The 23,588-nt window shown below is 47.6% G+C and overlaps 2 protein-coding genes across 6 annotated transcripts in view; one reads left to right on the forward strand and one right to left on the reverse strand.

The window, feature by feature from the left end:
• AP1G1 (adaptor related protein complex 1 subunit gamma 1) overlaps positions 1-15,774 on the reverse strand; it is a 40,745-nt gene extending 24,971 nt beyond the window's left edge. For 2 of the 3 annotated variants that reach the window (XM_027646805.1, XM_027646803.1), the window contains exons 1-3: positions 15,121-15,273; positions 6,139-6,342; positions 1,669-1,793 (exon numbers count right to left, since the gene is read on the reverse strand). In XM_027646805.1, coding sequence (XP_027502606.1) covers positions 1,669-1,793; positions 6,139-6,339 — 326 coding nt within the window. In that variant the 5' untranslated portion in view covers positions 6,340-6,342; positions 15,121-15,273. Of the gene's footprint in view, positions 1-1,668; positions 1,794-6,138; positions 6,343-15,120; positions 15,274-15,676 lie in introns of those variants that run through there. The other variant, XM_027646804.1, reaches the window with a different exon arrangement.
• On the forward strand, positions 15,726-22,946 carry ATXN1L (ataxin 1 like). 3 transcript variants are annotated; one of them, XM_027646808.1, is made up of 3 exons: positions 15,726-15,811; positions 16,385-17,964; positions 21,627-22,946. In XM_027646808.1, exons 2-3 carry the CDS (start codon positions 16,495-16,497, stop codon positions 21,840-21,842), a joined length of 1,686 nt encoding a protein of 561 aa, XP_027502609.1. In that variant the 5' UTR covers positions 15,726-15,811; positions 16,385-16,494; the 3' UTR covers positions 21,843-22,946. The 3 variants fall into 3 exon arrangements, with proteins under 3 accessions (XP_027502609.1, XP_027502608.1, XP_027502607.1); XM_027646807.1 differs by having other exon boundaries at positions 16,385-18,590; positions 21,627-21,733; XM_027646806.1 differs by lacking the exon at positions 15,726-15,811 and adding an exon at positions 16,122-16,136 and having other exon boundaries at positions 16,385-21,750.
• The last annotated feature ends 642 nt before the right edge of the window (positions 22,947-23,588 follow it).

A 23,588-nucleotide genomic window follows, 5' to 3' on the forward strand; every position in this document is an offset into this window, starting at 1 on the left:
CAGGAATGCTGTTCAGCAATTCTTCCTATTCATATGCCTAAGGAAGTTGTGAAAACTGGTTAATAAGAAGTTAAACCACCTAACAGGAGATACTATTCATGAGGCCAAGTACCAATGTCACACCAAGCACAAGACAACATAGGTTCCACACGGCAATCCCAACAGCCTTTAAAACCTGTTTGCACACTACTTCTCCATCTGTGTTTGGTACTCATGTTGCCACAGTATCCAGGATTCAATGCTGAAGAAAGTAAAAAATATAGCTTCTGGCTTGGGAGGCAAGGGGAGCTGGGGACTGCACCATGGAAGAACCAGGGAAACCAGTGGTGGGTAACCCAACAACAGGAGGTGCAGAACAGAGAGAGAACAGTATCCTGGTTTAACACCAAGTAGTTATGGCAAAATGCGGATGAAGGAACAGATAGCACATGCTACTAAATGGGTTGGTTTTTTGTTTCCTTCCTTTAACAAATTTTTGGCAGCTACATAAAGCTGTGTGTATAGCAAGTACCTGCTTCAAGAGGGTGCTCACCTTTTTGTATCAAAAATCTAGGTCTTGCTATAAAATAATTAAAAACAATGACATAAATCAAATCCCTTAATGTCTAGATAAAAGCAAGACAAAGTGGTAGATACAGAAAGCCAAAGGAGAAATCAATAAACAACCCAGGAAGGTAGTAGGAAGCTCTCCACCATTTTTGCTCAGCTTCAGTCTGACCCATTCCCAGCTCAAACTCACGACACCCTTACCAAATTCACTGTAGTATAAACAATCAAAAGGAGTTAACCTGCAGCTTGGTTCTAACAGAAGAGCCTCAGAGGTATGGCATTTCAATGGAAGATCTTTACACAGACATCTCTTATCTCCTGGACACTGGGTCCAAAGTTAGCAGATCCTCAGGCCTGCAGTTTTGTCAAGTTTCTTTCCAAGCACTTTGAGGCCACAGTCTAAGTGAAGATCAGTGCTTTACTTGCTCATATATGAGAGGTTTATGTGCTAAAAGTAAATCATAATAAAAACAGACACACCACACAGAACCAAACAGGCCTTTGGGTAAGTTAACCAGAACCCAGCTGTTCCACTCCTGCTCCCATCCATCTTGAAAGGAATGTTACTGGAAACACACTAATTGTCATTTACTATACTATGATGTAGAAAAGTCCCAGTTTAAAATCATTTTGCTGAGAGAAGACAAGTGTTAAAAAAAAATTAATTCCCATCCCCTTTTGTTTCATTTCAGCAAAATGACACACAGACAGCACATCCCAAGTTGCTGCTCTGCTTCCAAGGAAAACCATTCATCAGGACTGTCAGGGCAACACTAAAGAGAAAGTAAGATACACAGCCTTGCTCCTTGATGACTCTTCAGAGCTCAGCAGCAGAAGCAAACAAACACAGGACAATATGTGTTGCTTTCTACATATGCCTCTTCCAAACCAATGCAATTTTATATTCTCTTCCCACTAAGGAAGCAGGATAATCCAATACAAGGCAATACTACAACAGCCTTATTAAGGTCAACGGCATACAACAAATTGAAGATACCAGTTTTCTAACACAAGGGGAAAAAAACTAAAGTACTCAAAAAAACATCACTGTCAGGAGTGTACTTTCTGATCCTGAAATCTCAGAGCATGTGTTGATGGAGAGAGAGGTGGTACCCTTACTTCTTGATGCAATTGGTCATAAGAAGATGGACATCCTGTCTCTCATCCAGCAGCAACATGGCACCTAAATACCCAATGCGCTTGTCTGTGAATTTCTGAGAGGCAATGAGCTTGAGGCACTCCAACTGGAAAAAAAAAGAAAAAAGAGGGAAAAAAAAAAAAAGACAATTAGCTTAAAACTACTTCTTAGCTAGAGGAGAAACAGTTTGAATTTTGATGCATACTAATTTAGGTCTCTTAGAATGCATTTTTGAAAGTGTATTTGATTCCCATTTTGGTGATGTGGAAAACCAAGAAAGGTTAAATGACCTGTCCAAAGTTCCCAGCAAGTCAGCAGGAAGGTCACTAGCAGCTCCTGCATCTTGAAGTGGCCAGACACTGTTGGCCTTCCATGACCTCAGACATAGCAGATATGTGGGTTTATGTCACATCACAAAAGTAAACGATAACATATTGATAGAGATCACAGATCCATCACTAAAAACAAAACTGTAAAGATCTAGAAATCTAGATCTTGTTGACTCTGCACCAGAAACTTCTGAACCAGACTTAAGAGCCTCTATTTATCTACCAGAGAGAGGATCAATGTTCTGTAAACATGCCCCTCATGCAAAACAAGGGCACATAGTGATAGGAAAAGAGGCAATGGCTTCAAATGAAAAAAGAGCAGGTTTAGGTTAGTTATTAGGAAGAAATTCTTGCCTGTGAGGGTGATCAGGCCCTAGCACAGGTTCCCCATAGAAGCTGTGGCTGCTCCACCCCTTGAAGTGTTCAAGGCCAGGTAGGATGGGGCTTGGAGCAACCTGGTCTAGTAGAAGGTGTCCCTGCCCATGGCAGTTGGAACTAGATGACCTTTACGGTCCCTTTCAACTCACACCATTCTAGGATTCTATGATTCTGAAAACAAGTTTTGTTATTATGATCTGTAACTAACTTGCTACCTAGGTAAACCAGAGACTGTCAGAGATAGTTAAGTTTCTGCATTGCTCTTTAATCTCTGCTGGAACACCAGAAGTCTACTAAAATCACGTGCATTGTAGCCACTACAAACTTCCCTTCACTGTGTAGAAACAGCAACTGTGTCCAATAGCATAGAGGAAATCCCAAAAACAACACACATAGTTGCCACTTGCACTCTGCTGATTAAGAATTTAATTGCTAACCCATTTTTAAACTTAGCACTTTCTTAATGCAAAAAAAAAAAAAAAAAAAAGAACCAAACCAAACCAGAGATATTCTGACATTACTGTGCACTAATATATTTTTCTATAACAGAAAACTAACCAAGTGTAATCAATGTCTACTTTCCAGACAGGAAAGTAAAGATCTCTCCCTCACAAACACTTCCTGTAAGTCTGCTTTACAAACTAGCTGGGGCAGCAAGTAGGTGTACATGATGAGTTTGAGGAGGGGTCAGACAGAGCTGGCAACAGATCCATTGCAAAGGAAGTAAAGGAGGCATGCACAGGCAGAGATACAGGGTGTTGGGAAAAGGGATTCACGGCCCCAGATAGACGGAAGCTTGAACAGGGCAACGGGCACAGGAGAGATGCAAGAAGCACACACATCACAAGGGGAAAGTTGCACAGGATACTGGTAAGAAAATGAAAGTTGAAGTGCCATAGAAAGAAAGTGCTATGGCCTCATCACTGCTAAGTTCTCACAACTATGTGGCATCAGAACACACACTCAACTGGGCAAGCTGTCGTCATGTGTGAACGCCCAGCTAGTGCAGGGTGACAAACCAGTAAGAAAAAGCTTGAAAGCAAGCAAGTTCAGTTTGCTAGGTTTAAAGGGGATGGAAACCTAGAATAAACACCTCTGAACAATAAGACCAGTCATCCACAAAGATAACTGAATTTGCACAAATGGGTAAGATCAACCAGGGATAAGGTACAGAACACTAGATATCGAGCTCTCATCTTTCCTGTGCTTTCTGTAAGAGAATAATGCACCTGTGAATCAACTTTTTTTCCTGGGTTTACAAGATACTTTCTTATACAATCCTCTGCAAAAATGCAATGTAAAATTGATGACATCTAAGCTACAGTATGAGAGCCAACAAAGGCAGAAGATGAATGACTGAGGAAGAGCATAAGAAAACTGATGATTGCAACAGATACTCTAAGATATATTTCTAGTACTTTTGAATTTAAAAAATATTAGTGAAGTTTACCCCATGAAAGGCTGATGAATTCTTGCTTTACTTGTATATAAATACATGCAAACTAGATACATGCACAGCAACACTAAGAAACATGATCAGCTGAAGCTCTTACTAGGTCTAATTAGTGGAAAAAATCTTGATACTGTTATATCCATTTCATTCAAAGGAACAATTAAAATCTGCTACATCAGTACTGTAACAGATACATTAGCAAAGCTAATAGAGTAGTGGCATGTAACAAGACTACAACTTACCCAACTTTTACTGACATAACCACTCTACCAACTACAATTTTTTTGCAAACAGACACAGTGACAATAGTAACGTTATTTGACCATTTCTCTGGGCTGTCTGACAACTTCTGAACTTGCACAGATGGCCTTTGCACATGCTCAAGAGACAGCTTGCTCATGCTTGTCTTTGTGTACAAGATATCCTGGGTGAAAGTTGAGGATCCCTGGCTGGGAAAGAACAATACTGACCATTCACTCCTGGTTACCCCACCCACACTGTTAGCTGCAGGCTGCTTACAGCTTTAAGAGAGACTACCACCACTTGTGGCTCTCCTGTTTTTCACCAAAACATCTGTCCTGCCTATTTATCTTGTCACTCTCAGAAGCTTCCTGTCTACAACTCCCCTCCACTGCTGGAACAGCATGTGTCCTCAAGAGGTCCCCAGCTCACACAAACTACACTCCTCCTACACAACAGCACCATCTTGAAAGATTCCTTCCAGTAATAAGCATTGAGGACATGTGAAGCTCTCTCACTCACTCACTTGGAGAATACTTGCTAAAACCCCCTTTCAGCACTGGGGTGCTGAAAAGTGGTTCCTGAAGGAGCCTTCCTGAAAGTGCAGCTGATAAACTCCATGACAACCAAGGGCATCAAATGAAGTACCCTGCTCCCAAAACAGTCAGAATAGATGCTTCTTCTTGAGATGCAGCAATCCTGGCAACAACTGATATTGAAAAATCTGCTTTATCCTTCTTTCACTGAGAGTGAATTTACCACTACTGACCAAAGCAGAAACTGCAAGTTACTAATATCTGATATCTGACCTAATCTTCTATATATTACAGAATTGCAAAATATACTGAGTTGGAAGGGACCCACAAGGATCATTGAGTCCAACTCTTAAGTGAATGGCATTAAATACTTGAGTAACAAAACAAAAGAATAAAATTTAAACATGTTTGTAACACAGACCAAACAGAGAAATTCTCAATGACACTTATCTGTAACACTTATCGTTATTCTTACAGCTCTAAGATACTTAAGCCTTAATTTTTGTGACAGGAAGTTTCTCTCTTGGACCAGGGAGCCTGGCTATGAAAAGCGTTAAAGACATAATAATGCACAAATTCACTTGCTCTTGCTCAACAACTCATTATCCTGAGAGAAGAATCCAATGATGCAGAAGTAAGATGATGCACTTTATATGGAAAAGCACAGCCCACGCTCACTCCCTAACACTATTTGCATTTTGATTTCACTAGCTTGAGCTTACTGTTTCAGTGATACATATCAGGATTGGCAAATCCAATTATGAATGGATAGACTCACAAGACATGAAGTTACTTGAAGGGATACAACAATCTGACTGTCTGCAACTTTACTGAAGACCTAGGTTAGATTACCACTAACAGGACACTTACTGACTTCTAAGCAAAACAGATTGTGCCCCAAAGACTGAGCAAAGCTAACCCTGTCAAGAACTTGTAGATCAAGAACTTTCATCTTCTTGTCTCCCTTTTCTACAATCTGTGTCAAAAATAGCACATCAAAAACAAGCCAAGAGATGGAAAACTCATACCTGCATTCTCCATGTCACCTCACTAAGACGGTTAAGGAACACAACTTTTGATTGCTGGGAACACACCAGCTCTTGTCTGCTTTAGAAGAAAAAGGGTATAGAAACTCCTTTGAAGTATCTGGTATTTTCCACCAGAGATAAAAATCCAAAGTGCTGTTCTGAACCCATCTAAAAATATCTCTGTCTTGGACTGTGGTTTAAGCACCACTGCTCTGCAGAAACACAAGCAGTGAGGTGGGAGACTAAGTGAGGTATGGCAAAAGCAGACTAAGTTTCAAAACAAAATACATTAAGTCCCCAAACAGCAGATATCACTAACAAAGTCAAAATTAACTGATGTAAGTTCAGATCATACATGAAAACACACCTCAAAACATCCCAAAGGAACAAAGCAAAACCGCAGGCAGGAATGCTCTGAACGAGTCAACGTGCCCAAAACCAGAAGGCAGACTGGCACATGCACAGAGGGCACTGAGTTCTGACCTACCTGTCCGAAATGTGCAGGATATCCCAGCATGTGCATATACAGCAGCTTTGCCACGTTTCTGCATCGGTATGTGTTATCTTCCTCTCGGAAGGACGACCGGATAGCAGCACATTCCTTTTGGATCATCTCACGCTCTTCTGCCTGGGTTCTTGCTGTCCGGATGGTCCGGATCAACTCCCGCAGTCTGATGGGGGCTGGCATCCTCTGGGAGAAGAGAGAGGTCTGTAAAACTGGTACTGTACCTAAAGGCTTCATGCTGTTCCCATACTGCTGCGTATTTTTTTTATTTCTTACCCTACCAATATATAAGCAAAAGAATGAAGAAAACATAGGTTGCTTCAGTAGCATGGTTAAAAGTAAACTTGAGAACATGAGGAATTCATTGTACCTCACATTTGCTTTTCCAGAACATTAGAAATGGGAATTGCTGTGATTTGAGCCACCTGTCAAATGAATAGAACGTGACTCCCCACTTGAAACAGGCAGAAACAGCACTCTCCAAGGCACTCTCATATTCATATCATCTGCCTCTCTCCAGAAAAGCCAGGTTCCAAAGACAGTTGATCCCAGAATCATGACAACTTGGGTCAGAAATCCTTTAAAAAACACAACTCTGTTTAATAACTTTCACAAGACTTCACACAAGTGCTTCAGGTGGCCGTGCTTCAAAACTCCTGCAAACCTGTGCCATACACACTTCCTTCATAGCAGTGTGGAAGTCAGCAGAAAAGCAGAGGGAAGAGCAATCCTAGCCGTGTGGATATTTCAGAGAATTCTGTTTTAAAAATAAATATATCAAGTTGACACCATCCTTTTATTACACCCCAAATAGAACCACCTTTTCTGAAACAAACAAAGTCTGTGACATTACTGTCTGGTGGCACTGGTATGAAAAGAGCATGCAAGAACATTCAAGAGTAGCTTCACCTCATCAGATGGAATATTGACAGAGCCACCTGACCCCAAGAGAAACGTAGCCTACCAAGTATCTGGTAAGAGGGAAGTGGCTCTCAAACAGGAGCCAAACTTTAGGATTATGTTCAACAACTGAACTTTTAGTTCATGCTCACCAAAGCTCACTTCTGACTTTCTGGGAGCTCAGACCACACAAGCATCTTTACAGCCTTCTTTCACCCATGCCAGCCTGTGAACGGAACAGAGCCCTTCTGATAACAGATAATGTCACAACAACTCGTAAAAAGTTGCCATGGCAGTCTACTACAGATTTTGTCTGGGTCACACAGTGTGTCATACATTTTAAGCATTACCATATCAGAGAAAGATGTGCATTCAAGTACTGCACTAACTAGCTTGCATGACACCACAGACAGGCTAGGACACATACAGAGCTAAGAGGGGGCTTGTTTGCTTTCAGAAAAGCAGAGAGAGATGCATGTTCAACAAGTAAAGGTGGCCTCACAGTAAGCCAGCCAAAGCCAGGTCTGTAAGTCTCAATTATAAACTCATACATAACACTAAGCCTCTTCAGCCAAAACAAGTAGACTCCTCATATTTCAGTTCCCCATCTTCATACTTAGAAAGTTTGAATTTACAGAGACACAAAGCATTCAGCTCTGAAAATGGAAGAGATGTTCTTCCTGCATAAGCAAAGTGTCCCAAAATGCTGACACGTGTAGGATCAAGGTTATTGGACACATTATTCCTTAGTCTCGCCTTGTCTCTCCATGTGAATTCATAACACTTCCTCACATTACTGCAATATGAATAAATTAACTGTTGCTATGCATTCATGCTGCACTAACAAGCATCACAGAAATAGTCACAGGGAAGCAAGAATCTCCAGAAGTCCTTCCATGACCATTACCTCTGCTGCCCTGCCTGCACATTCTACAGTTCTTCTGCATCCTTTCTGAAGGGAAAGGAGGGCAAAATGCTGCACTCAGCACTTGAGAGGCAGGTGTGCTATTGATTTATTTATATTAAATATCTCCTATTTTGCTCCCTATTATTTTCTTAACAATTGGTAACGCTCATTTTGGAGTTCCAATTGCTAAAAACTGCTCAGCTTGCATTTTTCACATAACAGTATCATAAACCCAAAAAACTCCTTCCTGGGTGACAACTGTCTGTTTAAAGTCCCCAATTTTGAAGCCTGGACTCACCTACTATTCACATATATCACATGCTTCTAAACTGATTTTGATAAGCCACGCTCTTGTTGGAAGATTGGGTAGAAGTTATAAAAATAAAAGCACTACTGCAGGAATATTCCTCTGCAGTCTACAGCCAATAATTTCATAATCGTCAAGACCAGTCATGTGGAGGCTCATGCTGAAAAAGGTGACTCCAGTCCTTCCACTGTGCTGACCCTGGCATTCCAGGGACAGTGCACCACGTGAGGCAACCTGTACATCTGAGAAACAGCCTTCCCCTTTCCTCCCAAGAGCAGTGCCCAGGCACATCAGTCTGGCTTGTGCAGACACAAAGGGAGCAGCGAGAACATGCAGCTTTGGGAGACCTGAGACCAAGTGGGAAAGAGGAGAAGGGTTCTCTCCAGCAGTAATCCACACTTATGCTATGGCCCTGCACCCTAATTAAGCTGATCTACAACTTTGCTGTTCCTGAGAAGATAGGCAGTGTCTACTGTAAGCTAAAACTATCACTGTTATTTTAAAGAAAGATTTGTTTAGAAAGTTTTTGAAACACCAATACATAATCTGCAAACAAACTGAAGTTTGGCAACAAGTTGCTTTGATGCAAGTTGCTTTGCTCCCACTCCATATCTGAAGAGTTTATAAACTGCTGAACACTGATATCTGCAGCCTGTGACTTCTACAAGCCCAGTGCTTTCCTTGCCATGGGTCCAAAACTTTCTGTCAGTATGCCCATGGAAGGCTTCAGCACTTTAAGTTTGGCCCTGGACAACAGAAAGTAAAAGGACAGACTGCCTAATCAGTTCTAGTCAGTGAAAAAGAGAATTTAACAAAGTTACCATATATTCTAAGTGAAACTTTCCCTTAATATTTTTTTGCATCCTTCCCCAGTGTTTAGGAGGACTTCCTACCTCACTGAGAAGGCAGGTACAGTGGAAACAAACACTGAAGATCTAATAGGACTGCACCCAAACACCATCCAGGTGCTGAACAAAAATGAACAACCCACATTTACAAATGTCCTTGCATAAATAAAGAATCAGCAAGGCACATCGTAAAGGTTATTTTTTCTCCTCACAACCACAGGAAAGCAATCAGAAACCAGCACAAAAATCAGAGAATTGATGAGTAAGTCTCAACAGCCGAATTCTGAGGCTATCTGCTGTCCTCACTCATGTAACACAGACACACAGTCCCACAGACACAGTCCAACCTGAGACTGCCTAAGAGCACCTGCATCTCACACCAGCTTCCTGCCTGATGAGAACACAACAATTCAGAACTGCTCTGATGGAGGACAACAGCAAGGACAAAAGACAAAGCTATGGTTTATTTTCCAACATTGAGAACTTCTGTCCTTTTGCTGCAACTTTTTTTGCTGCATACTCTTTTTCTTTCAGTCAACACTAAATCATTCAGCTTTTTTAATATACATTTGAATGCCTCCCATAAAAAAGGTTTTGCACCCATCTATGTAAAATAGTGTCCCTCCCTCACAAATCACCTCACATGCTTATCCTAGAAGCTTGAGCTCCATTCTTGTGCACGCACTCTTCCAGCATTTCAACACAACACAATTCCCATACCACATAGCACGTTGGGGTTTCTTCCCCTCCACAAGCCTTCTCTTAATACCAAGAAATTCTCGCAGCAGGTACCTGTTCTCTGCCTTCATTGACTTTCAGATTCTTTTGCATGTTAACACATTAGAAATTTCACCTCAGTTTGGAGTTTCAAACACGCAAGTAAGCATAAGCAGTAGATATTGCAGATGAGAAGAAACTTGGGACATAAGAACACTTAAATTCAGAAACATTCCAGAAGAGATTAGCATTTACCTGTTCTCAACAATTCCAAAGTCTATCATAATGCCAACAGACCTTTAATGCAACAACGGGAGGACAACAGTATCATCTACCAACAGCAGACCTGGAGTTTTAATTTAGCTGGTGCCTAAGTGCTGCTTATAACTTCCTCCAAAGCAGCAGATCTTGTTCTTCAGGATTAGTTAACATTTTTCAACAGCACAGGCACATGCTTTTATTCTTTGCACATTAACATAAACAACAAGGCAGTTTTTAGAAGTAGTTACCTATTTCCCCCTTTGGTTCACAGTAGGAGTTTCCCTTGGCCATTTCTTTGCTAACTACAAGCCTCAGAAATCAAGCCCTGAAAAGAGCCTAATAGTTAATATTTACAGTATCTGGCAGGATTGTACACAGAATTCTTCTCCCTCATCAGATCTGTTTCCCCTTTCTCATTGTGAAGATCTTGCTCCTCAGAAGAACCTACTATCAAGACAAAAACTTCTGAGAGAGTCAGATACCTAACTCAGATTAGTTTGAACGGTGGCAGGTGCCTAAGTTCGTTTGAAAATAGAATTCCAGCTTTTTTCCTATTCTCTGGGTTGCACAAAAGGTTCTACCTCAGTGATTCTCCTCCCTCTGCTATTCAGGAATCCTCCCCCTGAACCAATAAAAAGGCATCCTCTCTTAATGTAACTCATTTCTACTAAACTACCTAAAAGTGAGGAAAAAACAACAACAACAAACAAACAAAATCAAGAAAACAAAAATCATAATGTATTAAAACATTTAATTTTCATCTAAATTATGCTGCTAAATCAGTATTTTCTTCTCTTTTATAGTCTTTTACTGGTTAGCTTGCCACATTTCCGAGTTGAAGATTTTACTCAACATGCCATTGTATCAAAAATATTTGAGTACAGAACTTTACCAGAAGTCTCTCTTAGAACACACTCACGTTCAAATATGGTGAGTCACCTTTTATATTTACAAGAAGCACCTACTATTACCAAAATCAACCTTGAAAATGCTCAAGTGCTTCAGTCAAGCTATATTCCTCCATCAGGAATTGCAGTGTAAAGACAAAGGACAGACTATCCTTAAATGTTGAGTTGAGACCTTCTGCTCTGGAAACTCTTCAGAAATATTAGCTTATGTCTAAAATGTCTAATGTGTCTCTATGGTGACGATGTTAAAAAAACAAACAGTTGCTTTAAAACTTCTTTAGGACAAATTATCAGACATTTAACATTTTAACATTCCATTATTATTTAGCCTTGAATTCCGGAAATGTTAAGACATAAAGGCCATCAAAGCTCATTCAATTATTCACAGAAGGGCTCTACTGTTTGGGGAAATAGTCTGAATTTCCAGTTGTAGTGAGACACACACCACGTTATAGCTTTTCCTGTAAATAGTATTTCTGAAGTCGGTTCTGTCTAGAAAGCACCCCAAGCTTGAAGCAGCACACATTTCACACACATCTAAAATACACACCTCCAGCTGCTCCACCCCAGCGCCTGCACAGGCAATCACACTCCTCGAGCAAACACAGCTTTCAGGAAGTTAGGCAATGAAAGCCTGACCCAACTCCCAACTGAAATCAGTAGCAGAACTCCCCCACTTGCTTTGGTCCCACTGAATCCAGCCTCCTGCACACAGGAGCAGAGGATCTGTCTGCAATGTTGATACACAACGCTGATGGCCTCAACTCCACACTGCTATCAGTGGGCTTCACACTTCCACCAGATAATTCAAAACAAAGATACATTGGCAGTAAAACCAGAAATATGCACTGCAAGCAGAGATGAAGCTGTGAACAAAAGCAGAGATATTGGTATACGGTCTAGTATTACCAATATTTATACAGAAAACAGTAAACACCAAAGTAAGGAGCACCATCATCATCAAGGGCAAAGGCAACACAAAGAGTTGAGTGAAAGGGCAACCAACCGTGTAACATGCTAAGTGGAACAATCTCTCCTGAGAAAAAGCTATTGAATACAAGAGAATTAGAAAGTAACATCAGAAAATCAGGAAGAAATTAAGGCAGCAGGGGGCTTCAAAATGCATTCTCATAATAAAAGGCATCAGGCTTATGCTTCGCTTTATACAAAGACAGCTGAGGGAGAGGGGGGAGGTCAAGTAAGGAAAAGAGTGCCCCTAAACAAGAGAGAAAAAACAGTCTTGGAGAAGTGATGGTCCCACTTCCAGTTACATATTAAAAAAATGAACAAGAAATGTAGCACAAGAGTATTGAAGAGGCGAGGCAGGCTGCTGCTTGGGGCTGAGAGGAAGGGAAGGGGAGAGGCAGGGTAGGACCTGTTCTCACAGACCCCGGGTGTGCACAGACCCCACTGCCCCCTCCCACTCTCTGCTGCCTGGGGCACAGCCCCACACACAGCTCAGCACTTTGGATGAGGTTCCCACTCCTGCACAACTGTGCACACACCCCAAACCAAACAGCTCCTCAACTGCCTTCAAAAGATGTGCTGAGCTCACAACCACTACAAACACTGACCTCAACAGCTGCCCAAAAAGAAAATAAATATTTCCCTTTTTTTAGATTCTAACAAAGGTACGAAGAAGAATTAGCACAGCTACACAGCTGATCAGTATGACACCTGCAAGCAGAATTCCAGATTTCCTGGCTTCCATTTCTATACTTCAATCACCACTGACCTACATTACCTTTGTATTTATTACCTACTTCTAGTTCCCTCGCTATTTTAATCTGTAATCTGCCTATTTTACTTCCTGTTCACTTCCCTGTAGAGTTAGACTTTAAATAAAAAAAAAAATTAGCTACTACTTTGTGACTAAAAACCCCACACTCTTCTTTACCTGGTTAATGCCACATGAAAGACAAGATGCCCCATTTTTACATTCATTAATATAAACTTTACAACAGGCAAGGTAACTTCAGCTAGGCTCTAGGAAGTTCCAGTCTTCAATTTTATCTGCAGCATCTCTGTCAAACAGCAGGTACAGGTTGTACTAATACCTGTGATATCAGCAGTTTCACTTGTCCCCATGTTAGTGTAACTCTGTTTTTCAAGTTACAGCCTCACCATATATTTACTTATTAACTCCCGAACTTTTGTTCAGTGATGGAATGCTGGTACCAAGGTAGAACAGGCCCTTTTCCCTAGAGAATAGCTGAGTATCATCTACAGGTTAACATCACCTTCAGTCAGAAGTTTGTCCTGTCACTAAGAAATACGAAGAAGTCAAACAACCCATCTGCTGAAGTTATACACTGCCTACTCACAAATACAAATATTCACACTAGAGAGGCTCAAGGAGCTTTATTGAGTGAGTGACATCAGCTTTAGCAGCAAAGATTTCCATGAGCCCTCACACTTGGAAAGGGAACCTTCCAAACCTGAACTGCACCAAGCAGGGCAGGCTGTGTGTGCCTGAGAACAGACAATCTGGGTTTCTTTGCTGCTGTCCACAACCTCCTCACACCACGGCTGACACACTCACTCACTCTGTTGGACAGTGATGCCACTACAAGACTCTGTACACAAGGAGCTACCAAGAATCCGAACATTTCTGCATCCCTTACTCTCTCACACAACACCACAAAGGTGCTACAGGATCCACCCATCCCTACCACACCACCTTCAGGAAAACAGATCAGCAGTCACAGGAACACAAAAGAAAAGAAAAAAAGGAAGATAATGGAGTTTTTTATTCATAAAAGGAGGAAGTCTGAAAGTTATCTTACACACTGGAAACACTAAAGTCGGATCCCTTCACAAAACAATTACTGCAGACTTCCCCTCCTCAAGTCTTAGGAATTTAAATACCTTTCCCCTCCTTCTCCCAGCCCAGAAGAATTAAGAGGTTCACACTGAACCCCTCAGAAAAAAAACCACAAAATCTCCTGCCTTTGCTGACCTCCTGAGTACCCAGTAGGTTTTCAAACCCTGCCAAACAGGAATGCACAGGAGTAGGCAAAAGAAAGAATTTGGCAATAGAACAGGACATGCAAATAAACAAAGGAAAAAATACAAAGTGTAGTTTAGAGGAGCAGTGGTGGTGAAACAGGGGTACAAAAAGCTGCTGTGCTCTATCACACAGAAGTGGAACAGGAAAAAAATAAAGAGAAAAAGAAAACAACACAAAATTCCCTGCCATATTAAATGTGGGATGCTGAAGTACCATGCAGGGGAAAACACATACATGTTCTACTCTGTTTAAGCCACTACAGACCAAATACCTTCTAGCCACACGTGTGACATGTCACACTTCCAAAGGTATTCCACTGGGATTCTGTGCTGCCCCATTAACATCTCAAGCATCAGAAACTGAAATAAATCACTCAGCATTTTTAGGCATCACTTAAAACATAATAAAAAGCACACCTGTTCCATATGCTAACTTTAAAAACAAAGCTCACAATAAAAAAAATCAAATACATATAGTTTGTCTTATAGTTTGTGCGAGAAGAGAACTCAACCAGCCTTGAAGAAAGGACTTGAAGCCTCCCTGACAGACCGGCCGTCAGACACAGCTCACTGCGAATGCCTCCGGCCGGATCGTACATCTCCCGCGCCTGCTGAAACCCCTGATCGCCGGCAAACACGGCAAGCACTGGGGACGCCGTAATGCTCGGAGCGGCTGCACAGCCCAGGCAATCACACCCCGGCGGCAGGACGGGCACAGGTCCCGGCTGCTCCCGGGACGGCCACAGGCCCCAGCACGGACCGGTCCCGGGCTGCGCTCCCCTCGGCCACCGCGCGGCCCCCCAGCCGTGGGCACGGGGCGCAGCCCGCACCGGGGAACGGCCCGGGCCGGGCACGGAGCCCTCCTGGCACCCGGGCAGGCGGCCTTAGGGCGCAGGGGGCAGAGTCCGAGGCGGCCGAGCCGCCGGGTGGAGGCAGCGGCGCCGGCAGCGGGAGGGCACCGGGCGGCCCCGCGAGCAGAGCGATCGCGGCTCGGCCGCGGAGCTCAGGGCGGGCAGAGGCGCCGAGGCTCGCGGGGCCCCGGGCAGCGGGACCTCGCGGCGGCGGAGTCCCAGACCGGGCGGCGGCACCCGGGCCGGTCCCACTCACCGGGCCGGTCCCTGCAGCGGCAGCGGCAGACGGAGCCGGGCATTCAAAATGGCGGCGGCGCGGCCGCAGCACCGATACCGCAGGCGGAGGGATCCGCGCGCCGGCTCGCTCACCGCGGCCCCCCGGGCTGTCCCGGCCGCGGGCGGGGGCGCGGCCGGGCTGAGCTGGGCTGGGCGGGAACGGAGCGAGAGCGGCTTGGCACCGCCGGCGGCGCGGCGGAAAAGGCCCTTCGCACTACTTTTCTTGGCGGAAGCACCCGCGGGACTGGTTTGACTAGGCGCGGTGCGTCTGCACCGTGGCAGTCCCTGATGACGTCACGTGAGGGGCGGTCCCGGCGGCGCGCGCTCCCGGCGGCGGGGCCGGGCGGGTCCCGCCGCCCGCGCCCGGGGTTCCGGGGGGCTCCGGGACCGCTCCCCGCCCCCCCGCGATCTCGCCCTGTTGAAGCGTCCGGCGGCGGCGGGAGGAGCGAGGCGCGCGGCAGTGAGCGAGGCGCCTCAGGAAAGGGTTGTACAGCCGCCCCCACCCCGAGCAGTTCTTCTGTCCGCCCTTCCAGGACCTTTTGTCACCTCAGCGATCACCGAATGCCGAGAAACTGCCCTCCGCGGGGCTCCGGCCAGCAGCGCGGGCCCGGCGGGACACTTCGGGGGTGCGAGAAAGAGAGCGGGGCCCTTCCGACCGCAGGCTCCCGCAGGTGAGCCGGGCTGCGCCGCCGCGGGGCCCGCGCTCCCGCCCAGCCGAGGAGTGTCCACGTGGGGCGCGGGACCGACAGACCCCGCACGGCGCTGCCGCCGGGCCAGCCCCGGGCCTACGCGGCCCGTTGCCACGGCAACGGCGCTGCGGCTGCCCCGTTACGTCATTCGGGCGCGGCGGCGGCAGAACTCCCGCCGACGGATGAGGCACTTCCTGTGCGCCGTGCGCGTCATCGCGGCGTGGCGCGTCATCGCTGCGCGCCGCGGGCGGGGAGGAGCCGGTGTGGGCACCGGGCGGGCCCGCGGGGCCGGACCGGGCCATGGCGGGTGAGCCGCGGGCACTGAGCGGGCACCGGGCGGGTCCGCGGGGCCGGGCTGGGCCATGGCGGGTGAGCCGCGGGCATTGGGTGGGCACCGGGCGGGTCCGCGGGGCGCTGCGCGGCCGGGGCTCTGGGGCCGTGGATAGGGTGGCGACCGGGCTCGGGCGTCTCTCGTGCCCGGGGTGCCGGCCCTGGGCCGGGTACCGCCGCCGTGCCTGTGTGTGGGACTCACGGCTCCCTCTGTTCCTCGCGCAGGTGAGGCGGCGGCGGGCGGCGCGGATCCGGGAGCCCGCGCGGGGCAGCCCCAGCGGGTGCCCCCATGAAGGAGCGCGGCGGCCGGGGCAGCCGGGACAGCGCGGGGCGCCATGAGAGCGGGCCACGAGCGGAGCCAGGAGTGCCTCCCGCCAAAGAAGCGGGACCTTCCCGCCGCCAGCACCGGCACCGAGGCGGGACGGGCGGGGGGCCCCCAGGGCTCGGGCGAGGCCCCGGAGTGGGCCCGAACGGGCGGATCGGGTCCTGCCGCCCCCCGCTATGGCCCCGGCGAGGTCCCCGAGGCCGCGGCGGGGCTTACGGTGGACCAGTACGGGATGCTCTACAAAGTGGCAGCACCACCTGCCACCTTCTCCCCCACGGGCCTGCACCCCGTGGTGAACGTGAGCCCCCTGTCCCCTGCCTTCAACGTGAGCTCGCCCATCATTCAGCACCCGGGGGTGCCCTTCCCCCCCATCCACTACGCGCAGATCCCTCCGGCCTCTCTGCAGCTCATCGGGTCCCACTACACAGTGCCCTATGCCGTCCCTCCTGCCTTCCTGCCTAGTCCTCTCCTGTCTCCTTCCACCAACCTCGCTGCCCCCCACGTCCCCCACTTTGTGCCATATGCCTCCCTGTTCGCGGAAGAAGCTGCTCCTTCCCCCCAGACTACCTCTCCCACCCACAGCTTCAACAAATCCGCCTCTGCAGCCTCTCCTGGGCAGGTGCAGCACCACTCTGTGCCCCAGCTGGACATGGCCCCGGGCAGGATTCCCGTTTATTATCAGATGTCCCGCCTGCCACCAGGGTATGCGGCCTATGAGGCACCTGCAGCAGGCGGGAGCCCGGTGTCTCCTCAGCAGGACAGTCAGCTGAGCTCAGAGGTGGCTGCAGCCAACGGTGGGCAGAGGCCCCTGGAACAAAGCATGGCCAGGAGGCCCAGCGAGGCCGTGGACTCTGCCAGCAGTGCAGCTGAGGACTGTCAGCCCCCGGGGGCTGCAGCAGGAGGTGTGGGTGACGGACAGTTCCTTCCAGGTTACCAGATGCTGGGAAGAGAGATCTCTGTGCCAGCTCACAGGAGCACCCCAGACACTGATCTGGAGGTTCAGAGGGTGGTGGGAGTGCTGGCATCTCAGGATTATCATGTTCTGGCAGCCCAGAGGAAAGATGATCCGAGCCCTTTGAACCTTTGCCATAATATCCCTGATGGGCAGGAAGACATGCTGAGAAACACTGTGGATAGGGCTGGGAACAGCCAGTCCCGGAGCCCGTGTGGAATGTCCCCCGAGGAGGCTGTTAGACAGAGACAGTTAACCAAAGGAATGGTGGTAGCCAACGGCAAGCCAGTCCTTGTTCCCATTGGGTCTGAGCCCATCAGGTCTTCCACTTCAGAAGCCCTGGTGAGGCAGAGCCCAGATGCACAGGCTCGAGGAAGCGTGCTGGAAAAGGAGCTGGCCCAGCTGCAGCCACCCAGCTCCTCCCAGCTGCCCTCTCACTTCATGAAAGGAGCCATCATCCAGCTGGCAACAGGAGAGCTGAAGCGGGTGGAGGACCTGCAGACTCAAGATTTTGTTCGCAGTGCGGAGGTGAGCGGGGGCCTGAAGATCGACTCCAGCACTGTGGTGGATATTCAGGAAAGCCAGTGGCCTGGGCTTGTCACACTGCATTTTGTGGTTGGGGAGCAACAAAGTAAAGTGAGCATTGATGTGCCCCCGGAGCATCCCTTCTTTGTGTATGGCCAGGGCTGGTCCTCCTGCAGCCCGGGGCGGACTGCTCAGCTCTTTGCTTTGCCCTGTCACAGGCTGCAAGTGGGGGATGTCTGCATATCAATCAGTTTACAGAGCATGAATGGCAACTCTGCTTCTCAGGCCAACTCCCCTCTCACAGATCAGCTGGGATCTGCCAGGGAGAGATCGGAACGAACAGCTCAGGGGCTCCGAGAGCTGCCTGACAGAGCTGCTGAAAGGAAGAGCCACACGGACAGGGACAGCGCGGCCCAGAGCGCTCGCGCAGAGCCCTCTCAGCCTGAGGCTGGCACTCAGCACAGCTGGGCAGCCCCAGGCTTCCAAAGATACAGCGTGCAGGCAGAGGAGCCTCGGCCCTCCCTGCTCCGTCCCTCTTTCATTCCCCAGGAGGTGAAGCTGTCTATTGAAGGGCGATCGAATGCAGGGAAGTGATCCCGTGGAGGTGTGAGCTGGGGCAGTCCCGGCAGGTGAGCCTCCCCCTCAGGTGGAGGAATTGCACAGACTCTGACAGGTTCACCAGCAAGGCTGCTCTCTGCCCTGCAGGACTGGCTCTATTCCAGTTCCGTGGCTGACCAGTCCCTCTTGGGGAGTCAGGAGGGCTCCAGTGCCTCAGGGAGCAGCGACAGGCTTAGCTGGGGTGGGGAGCATGGACGTGCTCATGAGCATGCAATGAGAGCATTCCAGAGGCTGGAGGCTGGGGCTTTCTCCCACCTCCAGGGATAACTGACTCCCTGCAGGGCAGGGGCTGAGCATTCAGGACAGGTGGGAAATGAGGAGGGCAGACACGGCTTAAGGTAGCAGATAAAATTGCTGAAGAGTTTATTCCTCCTTTCTCATGATGGGGAGAGACGAGTCCCCACTGGAGTCTGGGGGCTCTACTCCCAGTATCCCCTTTCTTCACACATGCACTTTAAAAGGACCGTTCACTGACGGAGCTCTCAAGGGCAGGACGGAGGTGCTTCTCTGGTGGTTCTGATTAATGTCTCTTCCACTGAATCCAACTGCTCTTTCTTCTTGCAAAGAATGTACAGATTTGAATGATTCACAGAAATTCAAGAGGAAGGACCAAAAGGATGGGTTTGGGTGTAGGTGAATAGGGAACTTGACCACTTGGGATGGGACACAAGTTGAGCTGGGAGACATTTAGTTTCCTGCTATAAAATACATTTAATTTTTTGCCACCAAATCAAATCTTTCTTTCCATGTTAGTAACTTTAAAAAAAATCCCGGGCTTATAAATTTGCAGAGTCTTTGCCTAGGAATGAATGGGGTTGGGGTTTTTTGTCTGGTTGGATTTGGGGGTTTGGTATTTTGTTAGTTTGTATTTTTTTAAAGCTGGATTAAAACATGTTCAGCATTCTTCAGAAAAGGATGAAAACATCCTTTTTCTGTGAGAAGACCGAGGCTATTTTGTAATTAACTCAGAAAAAAAAACATTCTGGATGGCTAATTCTTCCCTGCAGGCAGTTTCCTGAATAAGCTCTGGACAAGAGACAAGTGTTTGTGCATGTGCAGGCAAGATACAAAGTTTCTGAAAGTACAGTTCTATGATTAATGTAGGGGCTCTAAAAATATCACAGCATCACAGGGCATTTTGGCGTGGTTTTGTTAGTTTTTCTGATGCTTCACTTCAGAGTTCCTCTGTAGAACAACAAGGTAAAATCAAGACTGGTCTCTTTCATGGTGAGACTTAATACAATTGTGTATGAATACCTCATTGTGGTGATAACACTCTATTGAGTGAAGGCTCCTGTAGTTACACTAATCTGTTCTCTCTGATGGTGTATTATGACACCAGCTACAACTGCTCAGCCAGGATAAAGAATGGTCACTGTTCTGGGGAGGAAAGAGTTTTCACTAACTTAACCTGGGTTAAGTATTCCTTGTGTTCAGGTGCCCATCTCTGTGCTAGGACCAGGCTTTGGAGAGGGCTTTTCTCAGTATGCAGAGCCCTTATGCCCAGCATGCTGTTTCTGTCTCACTGCTCTCATCTTCCTGAAGTTTGTCAGGTGTGCCTGACTTCTGGGGCACTGCTCCTCTCTGTCACAGAATGGTGTCTGTCAGCACCTCTCCTTGCAGCAGTGCTGCCTGAGGGCTCTTCTGCACTCTCTAGGAGTGTGTCCTGTAATTGGTTGGCTTCTTCTGTGTGATGGGCAGGTGCTCTGTCTGGGTATCAGGCAAGTTAGAGAGTCTCCAGAATGTCCCTTCCATCCCCGTCCTGTTTTCCTAGCACATTGCTAGCCATTTCTGTTGCCTTTGAAATACCTGCACCTGGACAGACTCTTTTCAGGCCTTAGGTGAGATGTGCTAATCATGCCTTCAGTGTTTGTGCCTCACGGGGCTCTCCAGAATGAGGGTGCTGCCTGTATCATGTGTAGCTGCTCCCAAATGACACACTACTTCTGATCTCATCAGCTGTATTTGAGATGTGTGAAGTCATGGTGATGCTGTCGGGTGAATATTCTGCCTCCTCAGGTGCAGCATCTGCGGGAACAGACGCTGTTTTCACAGCCCTGTTTGTCAGTGAAGTGTCCCCCTGGGCCCCCCCGTCACCCGGGGGTGTCACAGCTCCTGTTCACTGGACTCTCCTACGCAAAGACCTCGATTAATGTTGGTAATCAGTACGTAATGCTCAGGATACCCGAGGTGTCTGTGGCCAGAGGCTGGAGACAGAGGAGCCCAGGTTCTCGTGGGTGTTCTTTGCTCGGTGCTTGCAGAGGAATTGAGAGCTGTGAAAGCTGAGGAAGGGATCTCACATATGTGTGGCGTATGAATGTAGAGGGGTTGGCCACACCACAGAGGGAATGTCTGAGCAGCTGAGGGTGCAGAGCCCCTCACATGTGTGAACACAGGAGTCTGTCTGAGTGAGGATTTGGAGAGCCTGCCTTATCCCCTGTGTGTTACTGTGACTCCTCCCCAATCTCAGCCACACTGTGCCGTGGTCTGAACGGGCAGCACAGATGACTGAGGCAAGATGCTGTGTGGCTAAAACAGCTTTGTACTGTAGGCAGCTGAAGGGCTGTGAAGGTGCTCACCCTCATTGTTTACCTGGCTGCTGACCTGGACTTTGGCTTGCTGCACCTCTGTTGAGTGCAGTCCTGAGCTCTGTGGAACAGGCCAGGGTGAACTGGACCTCAGTCCTTTCCAGACTCCCTGTCACTCCCTGTTGTGCATATTTCAGCTGCCAGCTCCTCCCTGGAAGCAGTGCTTTCAGGCACAGCTCAAGGCAGGGCACTGAGATGAAGAATCTGTGCATCTGCCTGCTTGCCCCAAATGGTGGGCAGGAGTGGACCACTGGAGGTCCTCCAGCCCAGCTCAGCAGTACTGGTATCACTGGAACTTGTCCTTACAGGGCTGGGCTGTGTGGCTCAGCACTGCAGTGGTGGCTGTGCTGAGCATTGAGACTCTCCTGGGACAGGGAGTGTGTGAGACAGGCTCTGCTGCAGGCAGAAAGGCTGTGAATGAGCCCATGGAGCTCATTCTTTTATGTCTTGAGTTTACAGGGAAAAGAGGAGATAAAGCCAGGAAAACATTGTGGAGTGGGATGGTTACCTGGGCTTTTCTGCTGGCAGAGATGTGACAGACTTCAGAGAAATATGTTCCTATTGTGGAAGAGAGGAGAGCTGTGGTCTGTCCTGCCTGGAGGAAGAGAAGGCCTCCTGGCCCTGGTCTTACCCAGCTCACACTCTGTAGCAGGAGTCTGTGGGATGCAATACTGAGTGTTCTGTAGCCATCTGTCCCATCCCATGGAACATGGAGTCAGCTGCCCAGCAGAGCCAGGCCTGTCATTCACAGCAGAGAGTGCTCATGCCTACGACTATGCAGAGGAAGCTCTGTCTGGAAGGGACGAAGCTGCAGAGGGCCCTCTCTGCCTTCCCCTTCCAGCCGCCGAGCAGGTATAATGCACTTTTCACATTAAGTGTCCCTGTCCCCACCCCCACACTTGAAGTCACTTTGCCCCATAGAGAACTAACAATCCTTGTTACTCAGAAAATATTGTAAAAGAAACTACAGCAGCTGGAGTAGCCCAAATGGTAGTTCCTGCCCGCAGCAGCACACGTGCCTTTCCCCAGCATCACTCACAACTGCTCCTTGTCTTTCAGGCTGTCCTAGGGCCTGACACTTTGCAGAAGCTGCTACGATGGCCACAAATGCACATTCTGTACAGTTTGGCCCAGAGTGTTCCATGTATGGCTTAAAAGGTTGATGGTCCAGGCCCTTGCACGGCCTTCACACCTGTCTGTGGAGGACAGGCTTGCCCCTAAGGTCCTTCCAGGCTGCTGCTGCCAACGTGCCCCTGCACACTCGAGTTGTTTTCGGCTTTCATGGCACCTTAGCGCCAGGGAGGGTCTGCCCAGAGACAGACAGACAGACACAGGGGGGCTGGCTGGGCTGCCCTGAGGCAGGGAGGTGTTTGTAGATAAGTGCTGACCCCTCACTATAACCCCAGTATATGGCTGTATTAACATGTAACCAACGCAGTGTATCTAAAGCCTTAGAACTAGTCAGGTGCTCCCCTCCGACCTTGTCCCTGCCCCTTTCCTCCTACCTGATCTTTAACAAAGCATTAATAATTCTAAGGATAATCTCTATTTTGTTGTGCTTTTTTTGTAACTGTTTTAAATAAATCAATTTGTACTGTATATTTGTACTTTTGGTGAGATCCTTTTTCCTGTTTTACCATTTTAAGTCTGTACTTGGCTACACACAGATTGTATTTTTATTGTTAATGCTCTTATGAATATTGCATTTAACTTGTTGACTCTGTAAACACAGTATATATCTATATATATATATATCTATATATAAACCAATAGCTTTTCCTTTGGTGTTTGAGACTTTTTGCTTGTCTGTAGCATCAGTGATCATCAAGATGTGGCTTCTCTGGTCTTACACAGTGATCTGGAGATTCATGACAAGGGCAAGGTACAGGTTGTTTGACAGATGGATTATAAGCCATAATTTTTTCAGATACTTTTGTTTTATGTGGTCTCTCTTGAACCCCTTGGCATAAAGATGCCAGTTCCAGCTGCAGGTTGCAGAGTGAAGGTACATCTCTGCTGGGCAAGCAAAATACATGAGGTAGAGCAAAAACAGATATTGCCAAAAACAAACTGGGTTTGAGTATGAAAATGGTAAGGATAAGAGATCAGAGAACAAAGCAGGAGATGAACAAAGGAACATGGAACTGAACAGCTCCTTTTCCAAATCTGGTGCCTTTTCCCAAAGTGAGAGAGACAGGGATGGCTCCTGGGTGTCAGTTCTACGTGATGAATTTCATGTTAAAACAGCTTCTCTAGGAGGAAACAAGATGTTGCAGTGGCATGCGGAGGAAACTAGCACTGAAAAGGTTCAGTGCTCTTTCCTAGCAGCATCCCCAGGGCTGGCACTAAGGGTTGTTCATTATCGCCAGAAAACTGCAACATAAATGCACTTTGAAGGCAACTTTTGTAAGTTTAACTCGG

The sequence above is a fragment of the Corapipo altera genome, unplaced genomic scaffold, assembly GCF_003945725.1.
Source record: "Corapipo altera isolate COAL_440 unplaced genomic scaffold, ASM394572v1 62, whole genome shotgun sequence".
Taxonomy (NCBI): Eukaryota; Metazoa; Chordata; class Aves; order Passeriformes; family Pipridae; genus Corapipo; species Corapipo altera.

Bases quoted from the DNA above. Each gene is read 5' to 3' on its own strand.
- ATXN1L (XM_027646807.1), top strand. From the start codon at position 16,495: ATGAGAGCGGGCCACGAGCGGAGCCAGGAGTGCCTCCCGCCAAAGAAG.